This window comes from Symphalangus syndactylus, chromosome 20, assembly GCF_028878055.3.
Source record: "Symphalangus syndactylus isolate Jambi chromosome 20, NHGRI_mSymSyn1-v2.1_pri, whole genome shotgun sequence".
Lineage (NCBI taxonomy): Eukaryota > Metazoa > Chordata > Mammalia > Primates > Hylobatidae > Symphalangus > Symphalangus syndactylus.
In genome coordinates this window covers 59,069,191-59,089,456 of record NC_072442.2, presented here as the reverse complement: position 1 = coordinate 59,089,456, position 20,266 = coordinate 59,069,191, and the positions used below count along the sequence as shown (strand labels likewise).

At 53.4% G+C, this 20,266-nt stretch overlaps 2 protein-coding genes across 4 annotated transcripts in view; one reads left to right on the top strand and one right to left on the bottom strand.

Moving 5' to 3' along the window:
• The window catches only part of NTN1 (netrin 1), a 223,189-nt gene extending 219,963 nt beyond the window's left edge, over nucleotides 1-3,226 (top strand). Inside the window, exon 7 of one of the 2 annotated variants that reach the window (XM_055256017.2) lies at nucleotides 889-3,226. In XM_055256017.2, coding sequence (XP_055111992.2) covers nucleotides 889-1,217 — 329 coding nt within the window. In that variant the 3' untranslated portion in view covers nucleotides 1,218-3,226. The remainder of the gene's footprint in view (nucleotides 1-888) is intronic. The other variant, XM_055256016.2, reaches the window with a different exon arrangement.
• An 8,751-nt stretch (nucleotides 3,227-11,977) lies between these two features.
• STX8 (syntaxin 8) overlaps nucleotides 11,978-20,266 on the bottom strand; it is a 308,325-nt gene continuing 300,036 nt past the window's right edge. For both annotated transcript variants that reach the window (XM_055256018.2, XM_055256019.2), the window contains one exon: nucleotides 11,978-12,152. In XM_055256018.2, coding sequence (XP_055111993.2) covers nucleotides 12,147-12,152 — 6 coding nt within the window. In that variant the 3' untranslated portion in view covers nucleotides 11,978-12,146. The remainder of the gene's footprint in view (nucleotides 12,153-20,266) is intronic.

Here is a 20,266-nt window from a genome sequence, read left to right as displayed (position 1 = left end):
CTATCTTGCAGAAATGACATCTGGTAACATTTGTCCTCTGAGTCAATGACATCAGCACCACTTGTGAGAAATGCATATTCTAGGGCCTCACTCAGATCTGTTGAATCTGAAGCTCTGGGGCAGGGCCCAGCAGTGTATTTTCACATGCCCGCCAGGGGATTCTGATGCATGCTCCATTTGGGGAAGTCCTCTACTAGGGAAAATACTGGCAGAGAATTTGGAGTAAGAGGAATGGTCTGGAGACCTTGCGCGGCACGGAGGAAGGGAGGCCACCTGGTAGGCATGGCTTAGGCATGGGAAGCGGCAGTCCAAGGACCCTGGGGCTCTGGAAAAGGCACTACGGCCACCCCAAAGGGTGGGTTCTCATCTTCTGCCCCTGAGCATTGAGGATCCATTATGGTTTTCTGAAACTGGTTGGAGGGCCAGGCTGTGTTGTGTGGAGTGTCATGAGGTCTGGTGTAAAGTGACTTGGGCCTTTGGAGAAGCGCACCCCTGAGGAACCTCCCTCTTCCCGCCAGCACTACTCTCACCCGAGCGCCTGCCCTGGGCAGACAGCTTGCCCAGAGTGCTGGGGGCGTGGTCAGCACCTGTAGGCTTCCTGGACAAAGTGGGCCTTGGCAAGGCCAGGAGATGGCTTGTCCCGACGGCAGTGCTAGGTGGCACCCTCAAAGCGTGGGAGGCAAGGCTTCTTGGAACAGCGGCCTTGGCCCTGGTGTTAGCAGGTGGGGGTATGCGATCAGCTTGCCACCACCCACGCGCTCCTCTATGGGCCACTCTCTGCAGTCACTTCCTGGGGCTGGGTCTCCTTTCCCTTCTCCCCAGGCTCAGGCAGGGCGGACCTGGCCACAGCAGCTGGGAGCCCACCCCTCTGCCTGTGCTTCCTTGCAGCCGTCCAGATCCACATCTTGAAGGCGGACAAGGCGGGGGACTGGTGGAAGTTCACGGTGAACATCATCTCCGTGTACAAGCAGGGCACGAGCCGCATCCGCCGCGGTGACCAGAGCCTGTGGATCCGCTCGCGGGACATTGCCTGCAAGTGTCCCAAAATCAAGCCCCTCAAGAAGTACCTGCTGCTGGGCAACGCGGAGGACTCTCCGGACCAGAGCGGCATCGTGGCCGATAAAAGCAGCCTGGTGATCCAGTGGCGGGACACGTGGGCGCGGCGGCTGCGCAAGTTCCAGCAGCGTGAGAAGAAGGGCAAGTGCAAGAAGGCCTAGCGCCGAGGCAGCGGGCGGGCGGGCGGGCGCCAGGGCGGAGCCGAGCGAGAGCGGGCGCCTTGGCCCGGCTGCCGCGGACTTGGCCCGCGAGGGCTTTCCCAGGTGGGGGGAGGGAGGGGGCGGGGCCGCACGGCGCGGGGGCGGGGCCCTCGGCGGCCCCTCCCCCGGTCCCCACCCTGCGCGCCCCGGGCGGGAGCCGCGTGCGCGCGGGGCGGGGTGCGCCGCCGGCCGGGCCCTGGAGAAATGAGGACGAGACGTAGCTACCTCACGGGGCTCCTTCCAGAGCAGAGACGCGCTTTCCTGGGGCTGGGCGCGGCCGCCGTGGAGGGGTTGGGGGCAGCCTGCCCTGGGGCCCGGGGACGGGCGCAGAATCGCACAACTGGGGCCTCAGGCGCGGGGCGTGGATGGCGCGGAGAGGGACGGGAGGAGAACTGTGAATTCTCAAGCCCGTAGTCTGGGCGGGGCGCGGAGCGGAGCACCTACCAAACCACCACCCGACACGCAGCAGACGGGATTCCCCCTTTCTCCCCGGCCCCTTCTAGCAGTTCCCCGCGGGCCACCTGGCTGTCACAGCCTGGGCTCCTCCATCTGAAGGGGCCTGGCAGCATTTGGGGAGCGGACAGCTCCTGTCCAGCCAGCATGCCCCAGGTGGCCTCTGTCTCCACTGCCACCTGCTGAGTGGGTCCTACTGGGTGGGGGCTTGGGGTGGGGTGGGTGGTTCACCTGTGGAGAGAGGAGAGGAAGCCCCTGCAGCTGCCTGTCTCTGCCCCTGCCCAGCGTGGGGCTGGCCCATCCGGAAGGCAGTGGGCCCAGGGACACCCCTGAGAAGCCCAAGCCGGGTGGTCACCGCCTCATGCTGGAGCTGCCTGTTGGAGGAGGCATCGCAAACGCAAAACCTCCCAGAGAGTTTCCTTTTGGAAACTTGGAACCAGCCCCTTTTATGACATTTTTCCAGGGGAGGGGGAAGGGGCACTGGCTGGGTTTACGGCAGTGACACTATTTATGTAATGACATCAGCTCCTGTAAGGCCCCTCAGCAATGTCAACAGCTGGAAAGGGCCTGAACGGGCTTGGAGTCTGCAGGCTGCGAAGGCACTTGGGCCTGGCTTGGGGCAGGGGGCTTGCTTGAGCTGGGATGGGGTTTGCTGGCTCAGCGAAGTACCAGAGCGCCTGAGCCATGGGTGGGCAGGGGCGCAGGAATGACCAGGTTCCTGGGGGCCAAGGAGGCCATGCTGGCTTCTCCAAGGGAAGGCACAGAGGCTGTTGGCCCACCCCTTACAGCTGTCTTGGGTCTGGCCTGGGCCACACCTTGACGAGCGTGCCTTTCCAGACGGTCTTTGTGGAGTCTGCCCGTGCCCTCCACTGTGCCCCAGCCCTCCTTCCAAAATCTCCTAGAGACACTGTCCTCAAGCAGGCAGCCCCTTTTGTTCTGACCTCCTCACACAGGGTCTATTCCTGTGCCCTGGGGCCTCCTGGCTCCCTGCCTTCCTGGGCTCTCTGCACTGCCCGGGCCTCTGGCCCACATCCTCACACCCCGCGCACTGAATTAGAGGCCTGGCTCCTCTCACAGTCAGGAAATTGGTTTCACTTTCCCGGCCAGAGTTTGGCTGCTCAAAAGGGTCATACCAAGTATGAAGCTCGGCCCCCGGTGGTCTGGCTTCCCTCCGCCTTCCCCACGTCTGCCCGCATCACGGCTGCCATTTATTGAGCACCTGCTGTGTGCCAGGCACTTTACCCACATGCTCCTAGCTTGTACTCATGACAACCCTGTGGGACAGGGACTCATTATCACCAGCAAGGAGACTGGAGTACACGTGTCGAAGGTCATGCTGCAAGTTGGTGGCAGGACTGGGGCTCGGACTCCAGAGCCCGACTTTCTGACCAGGGGCCACGCTGGCCCTCACTGCACTCCAGCTCTGCGGCCCACGCGCCCAATCCCTGTGCAGGCTGGGAGGGTGCTCTTGGGGGAGTGGCCACTGAGGAATGACACTGGCATCTGGGCTGAACAGGAGCCCGGGGTGGGGTAGGGCATGGGGACAATCACATCTTCAGAGGCGGCAGCAAAGTGGTGGGGGATGCAGGGATGGACTTGCCAGATGGCAGCTCCAGGTTCCAGGAAAGCAGGCCTTGGCTGCTCCGAAGAGGCGGCAGAAAGGTGTTTTGGCTGCCTCAGGGTGGCTGGAGGGACTCCAGGAGAGACTGGCAGAGGTGCCTCAGGGGCGGGGAGCAGACAGACTTGCCCTGGGAAGGGGCATTTGGCTTCCCTGAATCCAGCCTAAGGCTGGAAGACAGGGCCCCTCTCCAAGCTGTCAGCGCCCCTCAGATGCCCAGTGTGGTCCACTGGGTGCCATCAGCATCACAAGGCACTATGCTGCTGGGACGGTTGTCCTGTTTGTCTATGCCAGTGTGGTTTCTTCACCCTGCCCCGAAGGGCTGTGGCAGCCCCACGATATCCCACCCTGGGTCTGGGCCTCACCAGTGTCCTGTGAGGGGTTTGCACTTGTGGTCTCTGAGGCCCCCTCAGCAACAGAGCTGGCGACATGCCAAGCAACAAGGCATCTTGCGGAAAATTCAGCCAGAGTCCTGCCCCTCCCTTCGGCTCAGCACCCCACAGGGCACAGGCTGTCCACCCAGTGGCCTGGCCTTTGGGGAATGCATCAGGGTGACCAGATGCACCAGGCTAGGGGCCAGGTCACTGTTGGGATTGGACGGTCATCACGAGCTGCCTTTCCTATCTACGCACCCAGCCAGAACCCAGCCCACCACTCCCGACTGCAGCCCCCGGCCTCTGCCGTGAGCACCATCCTTGGGAAAGCACCCCTCCTCCACTCCTGTGCCCCACTCCAAGGAGCAGAGGGAAATGGGAATTGAGGTGTTCCGGTTTGTACAGTTAGGAAGGGATATAAAACGGAACTAGATTTTGAAGAGTGTATTAACCAGAATTGTGCTATGTAGGTGTTTAAGAAAAACATACCAGATTAGTCTTTGTTTTTGAAACAGCTTCCCCAGTTGTCCTTTTTCTTACCAGCTGGGTGGTCTGGTGCCCCTGACAGCTGAGTGCCTGCTTTATGGACACACAGTAATGCCGAAGATTTGCGGGGGAGGACATAGGGCTGTCCCCAGGATTCACCTGCTGGCTGTGGTGTCTGCCCACTGCTTCTGTCCTTGGAAAGCAGGGCAGGAGGCAGCATCCCCAGGGGCCTCTATGTGGGAGGGAGGGACATCTGGGGTCACAGCCCAGAGAGGGAGGGACACGTGGGTCACAGCCCAGGGAGGCTGGGAGCTGCTCCAAGGCCCTGGAACTCTGCCTCAGTCGTGGCATGCTGGAGAGGGGTACGGACTTTCTTGGAGTTGCACCAGGTTGGAATGAGACTGAACTGAAGAAGAGACCCTACGGGACTGGGGAATGGTTCCTGCCTTCAGGAAAGTGAAAGACGCTTAGACTCTGAACACTTAAGCCCCCTTGAAGCCCAGAGCGGACAGACTAGACCCATTGATGGGGCCACTGGCCATGGTCTGTGGACAAGACATTCCTGTGGGCCACGGCACACCCGGGGAGATCAAAATGTATACTTGTGGGGTCTCTCCCCCTGCCAAAAGCCAAACCAGTCCCACTCCTGTCATTGGACATTTCTTCCCATTCCCTCCTCCCAAATGCACTTCCCCTGCTCCCTCGGCCCCCTCCTGTGTTTTGGATTTCTGTTCACTCAGAATTGTAAATGTTTAGTTGTGACCATGACGTATTGTTTGGGTCAATGTCCCTTTCCAATGCATACTAATATATTATGGTTATTATATATGAATATATTTAATGACATGGAAAAAGTTGTGGATTTTCTTTAAGTTTCTTTCCTTTTTTTGGGGGGGGGGGGTTGGTTAGAGTTGTAATGGACCCAGATGGAACTTGTAACGTGGGCCCCACATGATAGAACTAAATTCAGATATCATTAAATAAACTCTTGTACACTGTGCTGTCTCGCAGTCTTGATTGGTGGCCTGGGCTGTGGGAGGTGGGCGTGTGGGGAGGCAGGGGAAGGATGGAGTTTTCGGGGAGTTTCAGGAATATGGCTTACAGGCCGAAGAACTCCCCTGCAAGTCAGAGCCTGGGTTTTACCCAGAGCCTCAGAGACAGACAGAGCCCTAACTAACTAACTAACTCCCCCCAAAAGGCAGAAAAAGAGCAGTTTTGCTTGGAATGTCCTAGGGACTTGCTGGCTGTGAATGCTGTTTTGAGCTAAAAGGTTCTCGAATGGGACAGTCTGCATTGCAGGCTGCAGGAAACCACTCCAGGGACCCATCCTTGCCATTCCCTGGAGTTCCAAGACACAGAGAGGGGAAAGGGGTCCTCTCCCACTTTGCCCTACCTGCAACCCCTGGGCGGGCGGACAGCCACCTTTGACCCTCCCCATTTGATTCAGAACCTGCAGGTAGTTTCTGACTTTTACATAACTGGCTTCTTCTATGAAAGCCAAGTAGAGACTCAGACTACAGCAGGGTTAGTGAAACTCACTCAAGAGATCTTGCAAAATATTTTTTTCAAGCGATTGCTAAAGGCTTCGTGCGGTGCAGAGACTGGGCCAGTGCCAGCACCATGCAGCCACCAAGAGCTGAGCTCACTTGGTTTCTCAGAGGCTATATTTAAACCTCCAAGTGGTTGTGACTTCTTTATTAAATAAACAATTCAGTCATTAGGAACATATTGTGTTGCCACGCAAAGGGGCCAATCGTCACCAGGAAGCTATAATTTCTGCACCCAGCTGTTTTGAAGGCAACCCTCAGCCATGGGCCCGGCCTAGCCCCTCAGCAACGCAGGCTCAACAGGCCCTTCCTTGGAAGGTGTGGAAAGCCCCTTGCCTGCTGTGTGGAGAGCTGACTGGAGATGCCATTGGCTTCTGCTCAGGAAGAAATAGGGCCAGCCCTGCCGCCTCGGGGGTCTGGCTCTGCGGGTGGGAGCTAGGCTCTCAGAGCCTGGGGTCAAAGCTAGGGCAGGTAGATACGTGAGTGGTCTCCCAGTCAGTCTCAGGTGTAAGTCTCTGCTGAAATGACAACGCCTGACAGTAGGTGGGCAGGGATGACATTCAGGTCTCAGTTGGCCAGAGAGGCTAAGGAGAAAGCAAGCCTATTCTGGGGTCTCAGGTACTCCCCAGGGCTGGCGGGGCCACTGGTAGCATTTAAGACCCACTGAGAGACTGGGCTAAGAGGCCTGTGATGCACCTGAGGCAGTTTCATTCTCAGCTTTGGTCATTTTAGGTCAGGGGTCCAGTTCTCAAGGACTTTCATGATGTGGCTTTTTTCCTGTCCATTTAAAAAAAAAAAAAAAGTGCGTGTCTGAGAGGGCCGCGTTTCCTTTGGGACGCCACCACAGTCAGGCCCTGTGAGGGTGGCTGCAGCCCCAGGCCCAAGGCCAGAAGGAAGCACACTGTTGCTCAGAGACAAATTAGAACATGTACTGTCAACGGCCCCTCTGCCTCTCAGGACCTTATGCTGTAGTTGGGGAGAGAGGGCATCTGCCAAACTCAATGCAGGAAATAAGCTGGGTTGCTGCTAAGGACTGGGCCAAGGTAGTGGGAAAAGCCCATTTTAAAGACGGGAATGCTGAGTCACAAGGAAGCTGGGTGATCACCATCAAGGACCCAGAAGCCAGTGCCATCCAGTAAGAAATGCCTGACGGTGGGTGGGCAGGGATATCGGAGCCCTGCGGGTGTCAGAGCTTCGCGGGGCCTGCCCGGCCGTCCGAGCTGCCATTGGGGAAGCTCTTTCATTCATAAGGCTCTCCCCTGCCCATTCCGCTCTGCCTCTCAGAGACAGTGCCCTGGCGTGGGATGCCCACTTGTGGCAGACACACCCCTATAGGTTTCAGATTTTGTTGAACAGCCATCTCTTTCTCCACTCTTCTTAAAACTAAATAAAGACATACAAGAAGTAGGCCAAGAAAAATGGAGAATGAAAAGAACAACGGAGCCACTAAGAAATAGAGGATATGGACGGATTACACACCTGCTTTATCAGACTGGAGCCTCAGCGGGACGGCACGTCATTTCTGGAAAGAGATCAATGTCTTTTGTTATTGACATGTAGTTGGGAGGAAGTCTGTGAAATTGTAGGAAGCAATCGGAGGAAAGATGGGTCTTGGCCCCCTTTTTAAAATAAGGGGCAAAAACGCACTTAATTTCAACAGGGCTGAGTTAGAAAATCCAACTAAGAGATGATCCTTAACTAGTCTCTGCTTAAGATATCAGTGTCACTGTGAACCTCGAGAAGCAGGGCATACGATTCTAAGGAGGCTAAGGCACTCTTTCCTGACTAGGAGGACGATGCAGCTGTTTGGCCAGCCAGCAGTTCTGACCAGGCAGGAGGGAGCCTCGCAGGTTTTTTGTTTTGTTTTGTTTTGTTTTATGAGATGGAGTCTCCCACTGTCGCCCAGGCTGGAGTGTAGTGGCACGATCTTGGCTCAGTGCAACCTCCGCCTCCCGGGTTCTAGTGATTCTCCTGCCTCAGCCTCCCGAGTAGCTGGGATTACAGGCGCCTGCCACCACGCCCAGCTAATTTTTTATATTTTTAGTAGACACGGGTTTTCACCATGTTGGCCAGGCTGGTCTCAAACTGCCGGCAGTTTTTGAAGAGGGGCCGTCGACAACCTGCATCAGCCATGTAGAAGGAGAGTTTCAGGGATCTAGCTCACGGAAAAAGCCCAATCGCAGCCAGGCCGAAGGCTGCAGGCAGCAGAGAAAGAATTTTCCCCATCAGAGTCACAAATGACTGGTGGAGGCCATGTCCAGGCTGGGGCCCTGCGGGTTTTGAAAGGAGCTGTTCGTCTTGGGGCTAATGATAGCTAAGGTTTAGTTATAGTTACTAATAAAAATGAAGTTTAAATGGAACAAAAGTACCAGCTGTACCCAGGTATCTGGATTTCTTTATATGGTATCCAGAGTTAAAATGCTTATAATTAATAATCGGTTAGGTTAAACAGTACTTACACTGTTATTTTAATCACGTTTATTTTCATTGAAAAGGCACCCGACGTGGTGGCTACTAAGGCCCTGCCTTGCCTCTCTTCTTATGCTTGGGGTGAGGGCTTTAGGCTTGCCCAGCCAACTCCAAAGCACTCACTGTGGGTCACCCAGGACTGTGGTCCTGGCAGCTTTGAGGGGGGACAGCCAAGCCTTTCAAACCATGCTGGAAAATGCCACCTTTACATTAGCCACGCTCTCTAGGGTGGCTCTTGAGGCAGCAAACCCCAAAAGGGACGCATCCCAGCCACTTGGGTATGCTTGCCACTTCTGGCCTGATTGGGGTGGGGGTCTCATATGTCACCCACCCCTTGAGGAAGGCAAAGGGGAGCCGGGGTTTTCCTACCTGGCCCGTCCCCACCCTGTGTGGCCTGCGCTGCCCCAAGCCTGGACGGCAGGTCCCTGCATTCTAACCTCCTGGGTAGCTTTTTATCCACCCTGCCCTGCCTGTGGGTCCAGAGAAGTGAAGTAACTTGTCCAGGGTCACACAGCTAGCAGTGCTGGGGTCGGGCCTAGAGCCCATTCAGCCAAAAGAACAGAAGCCGCTGTGTGCAGACATCAGCTCAGTGTTTTGCTTGAAAAGGCCTTTCAGTCTGGCTGAGCCAGGACTCCGTGGCTCTGGTTCAAAGACGCCCCATGAGTTGCCGGGGCTCCGTGCTGAGCAAGTCAAGAGGAGGTGAGAAAGTCAAACAGACTGTCAATGCCGCCTCCCCTGAGCCCCAAAGTGGGGGGCTCCAAGGAGACACTGTTTGTAGAGATTTGGGGTTTCGCACAAGACAGAAAGATGACGCTCTGCAGATTCTTGATCTTCCGTTGGATGATCCGTTAGCAACCACCCCACCCTGACGAGGAGGCGCATCCCAGGGCACCTTACCAGCGAAAAGCCCTTGGTCCCCTGTCCAGCGTGGCTCCTCTCCTTCAGGAACACACGCACCTACAACAAGCCCGCTTCCCTTCCTTCTCCTTCCTGTGACAATCCAGGTCCTCGGCAGTATGGCTCATCCTCACTGCTGCCCCTGCTCTTCATCCTCTCAGCCCTTCGTACCTCCTCTATCGACGCAGCCCATTTCATTCTTCTAACTCTGCTTCAAGGGCCTCGACGTCCCAAGGCTAGCCTGGGTCTGTGTGCGTTGGCAGCTCCTGGAAGCAGGGATCAGGCTCCACAGAGACAGGAGAGCGTTTTCCTGGGCCCTGGTTCATGCTCACATTCTCACAACAGTCTGCCCTATTGCACTAGGTGGAAGCATGTGACAGGATCCCTAAGATGTGGACTTGGAGGCATCTGGCCCACTGGGCTTAGACTTGGGTTGGGGAAGAAACTTTTTTCCTTTGAGATGGAGTTTTGCTCTTGTTGCCCAGGCTGGAGTGCAATGGCATGATCTCGGCTCACCGCAAGCTCTGCCTCCCGGGTTCAAGCGATTCTCCTGCCTCAGCCTCCCGAGTAGCTGGGATTACAGGCATGCGCCACTATGCCCGGCTAATTTTGTATTTTTAAGTAGAGACAGGGTTTCTCCATGTTGGTCAAGCTGGTCTTGAACTCCCGACCTCAGGTGATCTGCCCACCTTGGCCAGAAGGAACTTTCTTTTAGCGGAGCCAAGCAGGGCGCTCTGTGCTTCTGTGTGCCAACTCACTCTGTCCTCGCAGCAACCCTGTGAATAGGAAGGACACCTCATCTCCATGCACTAGACAAGGAAGCAGAGGCAGAGGAAGGTAACTTGCCTGTGGTCTCTGAGCTGGTAAGTGGTGTGGTTGTCATTAGGGCCGTTCACTGCATATTTCAGGCTCTTGGCCTTCCAGACACTTCCTGGTCCCCTCCTGGTGAAGCAGGCCAGGTGATGAGTTCTGGCCAGTGAGCTGTGAGCAGAGGCAATGGGTGTGCTTCTGGGCTGCACATGTCACTGCTGGCCTGAGAGCTTTCAGAGCTCCCTTGTCCTTTGCTAGAGAGACCACGGTGGCTTTCCCATCTGCCTGGGTCAGAGGTGGGCAGGTGTCTGGGCTCCCAGACCCCAGGTCTTCCCAGGACCCCTGGAGCCCTCAGTCCCTAGGAAATGACATTACACCAGGCTACACGTGGCTCTCTCTCTGGTGTCTCTGTCCACGGGGTTTCAGGTCATGTCCTCCTGAGCAAATCCACCAGAAACTCGCCTGCTATGAATCCTCTACCTTCTTCTCAGTGAAATCTTGTGCTTTGGAAGTCACCCATCATCAACCCTAATTCTTTCCCCTTTCGTCCTGGAGGGCGGAGCAAGGCCAGCTGGCCCAGCCTGCTTTCCACGCGGATAAGAGAGAGCACCTGGTGCTTGGCCCCCTGAACCCTGCTAGCACGAACTCAGCCGTCCATGGGCCTGGCGTCCTCCGCAGGCCTGCCCCATCTGTCTGTCCTTTCTGAGACACACACACATACACATGCGCTGCGCACACTCAACACACAGGGGCTGTCGGACCAGGTGAGGCGCCAGATAACAGCATGTTCTCCTGACTTTGTAATCTCATCCCTCTGAACCCTTCACAGTGCTTTCCAGCCCGAGCACCTCCTGCCCGGTATACCTGCCTTATTCCACAGACTTGATTCTGGCTGCTTATAAAGATGTGTCAGCCCTGAAAGATGAGAGTTGATTGTCACCAAGGAAATGAAAAAGAATGTGCTTCCAGGGCTAACGGCAGTTCCCAAAGGAATTTTTTTTTTTTTTTTTTTTTTGAGACGGAGTCTCGCTCTGTTACCCAGGCTGGAGTGCAGTGGTGCGATCTCAGCTCACCGCAAGCTCCGCCTCTGGGGTTCACGCCATTCTCCTGCCTCAGCCTCTCCGAGTAGCTGGGACTACAGAAGCCCGCCACCACGCCCGGCTAAATTTTTTTTTGTATTTTTAGTAGAGACGGGGTTTCACCGTGGTCTCGATCTCCTGACCTCGTGATCCGCCCGCCTTGGCCTCCCAAAGTGCTGGGATTACAAGCGTGAGCCACCGCGCCCAGCCCCCAAAGGAATATTTTTATGAAGTGGAGGCTGGCACCCCTAGGAGGAGTGCTGAGCCTGGTGGGGTGACTCGGGTGGGGCAGGGTGGCATGGTGGTGGTTACACACTCAGACACAGGCCTGTGTGGCTCCTCCGCACAGCCTTCACCTCACTCCTTCCCCACACCTGGACACACGTGGCCTTGAATGTATACCCATTCCCTACACAGACATGTGGCTCCCACAAGCAGGCCAGACGTCAAGGTTTCAAACTGCCTATTAATCCAGTGTCCCCAAGATGCCCAGAATACTGTGGGGTGGCCAGAATCCACTGGCCGCCATGAGGCAGGGGACCCTGAGGGACCTCTGGCCAGCACCAAAATGACCAAAGTCAAAACTCAAAGGGCCACAACTGGGGCCAGTGCTCAGTGCTCTAGGCAGCTCTCCAGAGCTCTGAGTCTTTGTTTTTTTTTTTTTTTGAGACGGAGTCTTGCTCTGGTGCCCAGGCTGGAGTGCAATGGCACAATCTTGGCTCACTGCAACCTCCGTCTCCAGGGTTCAAGCGATTCTCCTGCCTCACCCTCCTGAGTAGCTGGAATGACAGGCACCCGCCACCATGCTCAGCTACTTTTTTTTGTATTTTCAGTAGAGACGGGGTTTCTCCATGTTGGTCAGGCTGGTCTTGAACTCCCGACCTCAGGTGATCCACCCGCCTCGGCCTCCCAAAGTGCTGGGATTACAGGCGTGAGCAACCGCGTCCGGCCAGAGCTTTAAGTCTTTACTGAAGCAACGCACAAGAGGTCAGAGCTTTGGGGGAATTTATTGAGAACAGGTTTTGCGTACCAAAAGGGTGCTGGGCTTGCATCTGTCATTGGCAGGTGTCACAGCTGGTGGTCTCTTTACTGCCATCAGTTGGTTGGCCAGACTGCAACAACCACGATAGCCACAAGCAGCAGTAAAATCACCATGATCATCCCTGAAAAAGAGCAGAAAATACTACTTTCAATGATTCCTACCAGAAAAGCGTCACACATTCTGAGTGTCTGCAGAGAGTCAGAGGGATGTATTTCCCTCTGAGCCTTCAGCTTGTACGAGGCGGAGAGGGGTGGTCGGCAGCCTGGGGCACCGCTGCTGCTACACAGCTCTGGCTTTGCAGGATGGTGAGTGCAGAAGGCAGGGGCCTGGGTGTGGCCAGGCCTCCCCAGGCAGCACTCAAGCCAGGAGGGGGTGCCTGCTATGCCCCTAACTCTAGCATCTGTGTACACCCTGGACCACAGGGGAGGGCAGAAGCTGCTGACGACAGCCACCCTCACTACCCAATCAGATTATGCACTGATGACGCGTTGATAAAGCAAAAGGCTTAGGAGAGCATTCTAGAACCCATTTCTCCATTCTCCACATGGCTTCACTTTGTCTTCTTGAGTCCAAGATCCTCAGGTCACCCATTTGTAAAAATATTCACCGATAGAGGTGCTTGTTTTGATATATACTTTTTCTGCTAGTATTTGCTAGTTTCATTTCCTGACGTTTTTGGCTGGAGAGCACGGGCCCTCCTGGCCAGCCCACGCTGGGTGCCACTCTGCCTGCCAGTCCCGCCCTGCCTCCTCTGGGTCGTACGTCTGGACTGACCATTGCCTGTTCCTTCACCTGATGCTGATGAAGTGGGCCCCACAGAACGCAGCTCTCACTCAGTGCAATGAGCTCACTGTCTCCCATGTTCGCTTGCCCAGTATTTAACAACGAGTGTTTACCATGCGCCAGGTACCAGCGGAGACAAGGTATAGCATAACAGAGAAGGGGTGCCCTACTACAAAGTAAGCACTCAAGAAAGGTTTGCTCACTGAAGAGTCCTTGAGCTGCCAAGGCCCCACGAGGGAGGTGGGTAGCAGAGGAGGAGAGGTCCGTGAAAATGCTTCAGAAAGTAACAGGGGGAGCCACGTGTGCAGGGTCACAGGGTTGCGCGGCCATCAGGACTGCTCAACACCACTGTAGTCTGTGGCATACGTTCGTGAGCAAAGAAAATGGTAAGTTTCAATTAGACATTTGTGAACATAAGAGTGCAATTTGCTTTCCGGTCCAAGTTCACAGACTTCCTGAATCCCCTCCACAGATCTCAGGATTCAGTGTGGATCAGGCCGTATCAATCAATCTTAAGCTCAACCCATGTGGGCACTGCACCATGGCTTTGAATATTGAAGAGACTTAAAAATGTATGGCAAGTGGCCAGGCACGGTGGCTCACGCCTGTAATCCCAGCACTTTGGGAGGCCGAGGCGGGCGGATCATCTGAGGTCAGGAGTTCGAGACCAGCCTGGCCAACATGGTGAAACCCCGTCTCTACTAAGACTATATTTTAAAAATAGGCTGGGCACGGTGGCTCATGCCTGTAATCCTAGCACTTTGGGAGGCTGAGGCGGGCAGATCATCTGAGGTCAGGAGTTCGAGACCAGCCTGGCCAACATGGTGAAACCCCGTCTCTACTAAAAATATATTAAAAAAATAGGCCAGGCACAGTGGCTCACGCCTGTAATCCCAGCACTTTGGGAGACCAAGGCGGGCGGATCACGAGGTCGGGAGATCGAGACCATCCTGGCTAACATGGTGAAACCCCATCTTTACTAAAAATACAAAAAATTAGCCGGGTGTGGTGGTGGGCACCTGTAGTCCCAACTACTTGGGAGGCTGAGGCAGGAGAATGGCATGAACCCGGGAGGCAGAGCTTGCAGTGAGCCAAGATCACGCCACTGCACTCCAGCCTGGGCGACAGAGCGAGACTCCGTCTCAAAAAAAAAAAAAAAAAAAATATATATATATATATATATATATATATATGTTTAAAAAATATTAGCTAGATGTGGTGGTGGGCGCCTGTAATCCCATCTACTCGGGAGGCTAAGGCAGGAGAATTGTTTGAACATGGGAGGCGGAGGTTGCAGTGAGCTGAGATCACACCATTGCAATCCAGCCTGTGCAACAACAGTGAAACTCTGTCTCAAAAAAAAAAAAAAGAAAAAGAAAAAGACAAGAAAAAGGAAAAAAAAAAGTACGGCAAGCTTTTTTGTCATCTACCTGTGACTGTGGTCGAATTTTTCTAATATGGGCTCTTTCTCTGATGATCCAATCTTTTGAGAGACGCTTCTCTTGGGGCCCCAAGGTTTCTCCCTCGTCTTCCTGTAGATGAAAACCTCTTCCTAGTCTACCTCAAGGCTCTGCCAACTTTGGTTCATGGGCCAAATCTAGCTGTGCTCTGTTTTTGTGCAACCCATGAGCTAACAATGGTTTTTATAGTTGTAGAGGGTTGTCAAAAAAGTAAAAGGAGGAGATGTGACACCGTCTGTGGTCTGCACAGCCTAAACCGTTTACGACCTGGCCTCTTCCAGAGGCTTGCTAGCTCCTGCTCTCCATCATGGTGACTGATAATGACCCATCTGCAGCATCAGTTCGCCCACTTAGGCGCTGGCCTTCAATGCACTCTTCATTTCTTTCATCTAGGGATTTCCTTTCTTCCTTGTAAATTCAGCTCTGCTTTAACATTTGTGGGTGGGTGGAGTTACACTATTTTACCTAACATTTCAAGATGCTTGTAGCGAGAAGGCAGGGGTAGGGGTGTGTGTGTGTGTGTGTGTGTGTGTGTGCGTGAATATCTTAGTCCATCTGCAGTGAGAAGGTAGGGGTACAGGTGTGTGTGTGTGTGTGTGTGTGTGTATGCGTATGTGTGTGTATGTGAGAATATCTTAGTCTATCTTCTTGCCAGAAGCAGAAGAACAAATCTTTTCACTGATTTCTGCTCCAGAAACACCTTCAGGTTGACCAAAAGCTCCCCTGGGCAGGAGCATCACTAGTTCTTGGTTATTCTGGTGCCTGTGTGGTGTTCGGCTGAAGACTTGGTCCTGGCTGGGTGAACGTTTATGTTGCGCAACATCAGGAGAAGATAATGAGAATGAGGAGGCAGGCACAGGCTGGGATGGGGCGAAGGGGCAATCCCTGGCACTCCAGGGCCTGGGCTCACCCTAAGATGACAGGGAGGGGCTGGCAGCTGAGGAGATGAGGGAGAGGATGAGAGGTGTTTTAGGAAGAGGTACTGCTCCTGAGGCTCCGGTGGGATCACAGTTGGGAGGACATTTGGGCCCAGAAGCTCTGTGCAGCAAGGCAGGCTCCATACTGAGGCTCTGATGGCCCAGAGCAGAGGCCAGTACGAATGACCATGAATTGTCAAATCAGGGTAATTATAAGAACAGCGGAACAAGTGACAAGAACAAAGAAATCAAGAACAACAACTGATTGGGAAGAGGAAAACACACATCTGTTTTTGGTTCATACACCCCAAGCGTGAAGTCCAAGGGAAGAGGCCTCAAGGCATCCGCAGTCACTGCCATCCCTGATTTGGCTCCCCGCAGTGAGGGACTGCTTTCCTCGGTCCTTGCTCCACGATGGAGCTACAGCAAGCTTTTCAGAATGTAAAGCAGATCAGGTCACCTCCTTGCTTAAATCCTCCAGTGGCTGAAATTGAGATCCAAACTTTACAGTGGCCAAGGGGGTCTTGCACAATCTGACCCAGCAACCCTGCAGCCGCACTCTGAGCACTGTGTTTTGAGCCATCCTGGCTGTCTCCGGTGCCAACAGGCCGACGCAGAAGGTAGGCGCCCTGCCTCCCAGCTTCGACACCGCTATCCTTTCCATCCGGGAGCTCCCCACTCTTGGTCTAGTTAATCCCCCGAACTCAGTGGCATTTTCCCAAGGAACTCTTTGTCATCCTCCAATTACCTGTGCCCTCTTTGCCCCCTTAAGTCTCCATGGTAACCCTTATGAAATCTTTTTTTTTTTTTTTTTTTTGAGATGGAGTCTCGCGCCCAGGCTAGAGTGCAGTGACGCGATCTTGGCTTGCTGCAGCCTCCGCCTCCCGGGTTCAAGCAATTCTCCAGCTTCAGCCTCCCAAGTAGCGGGGATTACAGGTGCCCACCATTACGCCCGGCTAATTTTTGTATTTTTAGTAGAGACAGGGTTTCACCATGTTGGCCAGGCTGATCTCGAACTCCTGACCTCAAGTGATTTGCCCTCCTGGGCCTCCCAAAGTACTGGGATTACAGGCGTGAGCCACCGCGCCCGGCCTTGAATCATTATTTAGGTACTCAGTTACTGTCTGTCTCTCCTGGGCACATGAACGTCTACACCAGGGACTGTGGGTTCTCGTTCACCACCATATCCCCCAGACCTAGAACAGAGCCTGGCAAAGGAAAGAGGCACACACATGCATGCATGTGCGTGCGTGTATGTGTGTGTGTATAAAACAAATGAGTCAATGTATTGAATTTTTGGAAGGGATAAGGAGACAAGAGAGGCACAGAAGGAGTGGTCAGCAGAGAGGGAGAAGCTGAGAAAATGTGGCAAAAAGGCCAATGAGCAAGAAAATTCAAAAAGTGGTCAGTGCCAACCCACAACACTACAGAGAGAAGACAGAAGAATGCTCTTCTGCAGAAGAGCTGCAGAGACCTTTCATAGTACAGTTTTAGTGCATGGTGGGTGCGTCTGTTGGAACTATTATTAATACAGTGGTGCCTAAGCTGCTAATTTTTCTACCACAGATGCTGTGAATTAGACAAATTGTGCCCCAGGAAAGGCACGACAGGGCACACATTATCTATAAAAAATGAAAATGGGCCGGGCGCTGTGGCTCACGCCTGTAATCCCAGCACTTTGGGAGGCCAAGGCGGGTGGATCACGAGGTCAGGAGTTTGAGACCATCCTGGCCAACACAGAGAAACCACGTCTCTACTAAAAATACAAAAATTAACCGGGCATGGTGGCGTGTGCCTGTAGTCCCAGCTACTTGGGAGGCTGAGGCAGGAGAATCACTTGAACTCGGGAGGCGGAGGTTGTGGTGAGCTGAGACTGCGCCACTGCACTCCAGCCTGGGCAACAGAGCGAGACTCCGTCTCAAAATAAATGAATGAATGAATGAATAAATAAATGAAAATGAACTTGAGCGATGGCCATCTTGGACAGTAAGCTGATAAGATGTGATAAACTGGGTTCTTGTCCCAAGATGAAAAGGGGGATTTTAAGAGCCATGACAAATAAGGCTTTTGTATTTTAAACCCTTTCAGAGCAAACAGGGGGAGACTTTAAACAGGCTTAAGTAAACTGGTGCATACTGAGGGTCAACTGAGGAGGTCGTTTTAAGATGGCAGGTGACAGCGATAAGAAAAAGCCAACTGCTGTCTTGGATTCTTTGCGTCAAAGAGAAGGTGTTTATCTACCTTATCACGACAATCCTTTTTCTTTAAGAAGTTTGGCTTTCTTGGAATGTGATCCCAGCTCTGGCACCTTTCTGAATGGAGTTTCTCCCCTCTGAAGGATGTTTCAGAATGAATAAGCAGTGATCTTTTTGAAGCCAGGGAAAGCTGAGCCACACCGTTCATGAAACAGTCACGCATGCCAGGTTTGGCGCTAAGTGCTATGGGTATATTACTTGGTTTAATTCTCCACAATAAGTAACCCCCGTCTCTGTTTTATATCTGAGGAAGCTGAGGTTCTGGAAGGTGAGCTCTCCTACCTAAGGCCCTCTGGCTGGTAAGAGGAAGAACTAGAATTGGAATCCAGGTGGGTAGGACCCCTCTGCCCACATGCTAACCCTTGTCTACACCAGTGGAGCTTGAGCGGAGGCATCCTGACTCGAGACAGTGTGGGGTCCCTCGGGGAGAGAGGCTCAGACTCGCTGGGGCTGAAACACTGGGATAAAGAGTTTCTTCTCTTTTCATCCTCTTCTCCTTCTTTCTCCCTCCCTCCTTCCCTTCCTTAACTTTTTATGATGGAAAATTTTAAACATATACAAAAGCAGACCGAAGGGCACGCGGAAAGGTGATGAGCCCATCCGTCAGCTTTCACAAGGATCCATTCATGGCCTGTCTGGCTTTATGCAAACCCTCACCTGCTCCCTGTCTCCCACATATTATTTTGAAGCAAATCCCAGACATAGGTCATCTACAAATATTTCAGTAAGTATCACTAAAAGGCACCATTAAAAAAAGACACACATACTCCCCCGCTACCCACATAACCACAGAGGGTCTGACGGTTCCTAAAGGCAGAGGCAGGGAAGAGCCGGCGACTCTTCTGATGTAGAAAGGTGGCTCCAGTTTCGGGGGCGCAGCTGACCCCCCTGCCGGAGGGACACGGGACCTCACATCGTACTCGGTCACGTGTGAAAGGCAGAACTTCCTTCTTCTGCCTCAGAATAGTTCTTAAACCTCAGGGGGCTCTACTCATCCATTCCCCCAGCTAAGGAAATGTTTGACATTTCAGAACAAGGAAAGACAGTTGAACTTCTGGGAGGCTGCCAACTTCTTAAACAATGAATACTCTCTGCCCCCAACCCTAGCATAGAACACCTGGTGCGGCTCCTGACTTCGGGATCGTTTCTCTGCGCTTCACTCAGCTCCTGCCCTGGGCCCGCTGGCACCTGGCGAGGCAGATTTTCCCTTCCAATACTCAAGAGTCCCTTTCAGGGGCAGGCATGGGATGCCAGGGTTACAAGAGTGGAAAAAAATGTCCATTTCCTTTGGTCAGTTTACCAGATGAGTATTACTCAACCACTTACAGTATTTACAAGTCCAGCTCATGGCAATTAAAAAAAGATGTAAGAAAACAAACTCCTTTTCAAACTGGGAGAGGATATTAAACACAGTCTCTCAGGAACGGTGTTTTCTGAAGATTGTTCATCTGGAGTCATGGTCCATATTTTTTTCCAGTGAAACACTGGAAACCAGCAAAATACGGAGCTTGTGCTGCCAACGCCCCTGCCACAAGTTGGGTGTAGGTAACAGCTCTCGGTGCTCACTGACATGGAGGAGGAGGGGGAGGAGGGGAAAGAATCTGGAGGCTGACTTTTCGAGAGAGTGAGAGCAGATCTCTGTGTTGGTCACTTCTGCCCTGTAGCTGCAGGGGAACGTGGCAGGTAGGCTGATGGGAAAGGAAGAGGAAGGAAGAGGCAGGGAGGGGTGAAGGGCGCTTTATCCAGGAGTCCTTTTATCTGGTTTTGTTGCAAGGAAAGCCACCTTAGCTGCCCACTACTGTTGGTTGTCTTGAACCAAAATACACATTCTGGCCAGGCGTGATGACTTATGCCTGAACCGCAGCACTTTGGGAGGCCAAGGCGGGTGGATCACCTGAGGTCAGGAGATTGAGACCAGCCTGGCCAACATGGCAAAACCCCATCTCTACTAAAAAATGCAAAAATTAGCCAGGTGTGATGGCAGGTGCCTGTAATCCCAGCTACTTGGGAGGCTGAGGCTGGAGAATCACTTGAACCCGGGAGGCGGAGGTTGCAGTGAGCCGAGATTGAGCCACTGCACTCCAGCCTGGGTGACAGAGCGAGATTTTGTTTAAAACAAAAACAAAAAACAAAAAAAGCATATTCTTTTTGTTTGCCTCGCTTTTCACACCAAAGAGTTAGGCCAACTGGCAACCCCCATGTAGCTACTAACCTTAAAGATGAACAGAGGACACTTCTTAGGGACAACTCCTAAAGTTTGTTTTATTTTTTTGGCACTTGTGCCTGTCAATAGGTGACATTTGCTTATGTATTAACCAGTGATCAGTCTCACTGATCAAACAGACTTTTCATGGCAGACTCCTGAGCTGAGGTGGGGAATAAGCAGGAGAAGAGACAAAACTGGAATATTTATCTTCAAAAGTTCATGTAAATGTTCCCTTTAATCCCACGACTGGGCAAATACACGAAGAAAAGAGTAGACGCCGTGCGGAGAAGGTGAGCGTATTTACATTCTGATTTCCAGATTGAGCGGCTGGAGAATGGCGGCTATGCTTGAGGTCTCTGCCCAGACCTGCCCACTCCAGGGCTGTGTGTGCTCTGCTGGGGGACCCAGGGTGTGACACTAGCAGCCTTCCTACAGCCGCTGCTCAGCTGCACTAGGGGAAACCAGGCACTGGGGGTGTGGAGAGGAGGACCTACCTGCCTCTGATCACACCCCTCTTGAATCTATCTTACCCCACAGTTCTACATTTTAATTTCCCCCGAATAATGCTTTCATTAAAACACTGGGCAAAAGTCATCTCTGGTTTTCTGAGTTTG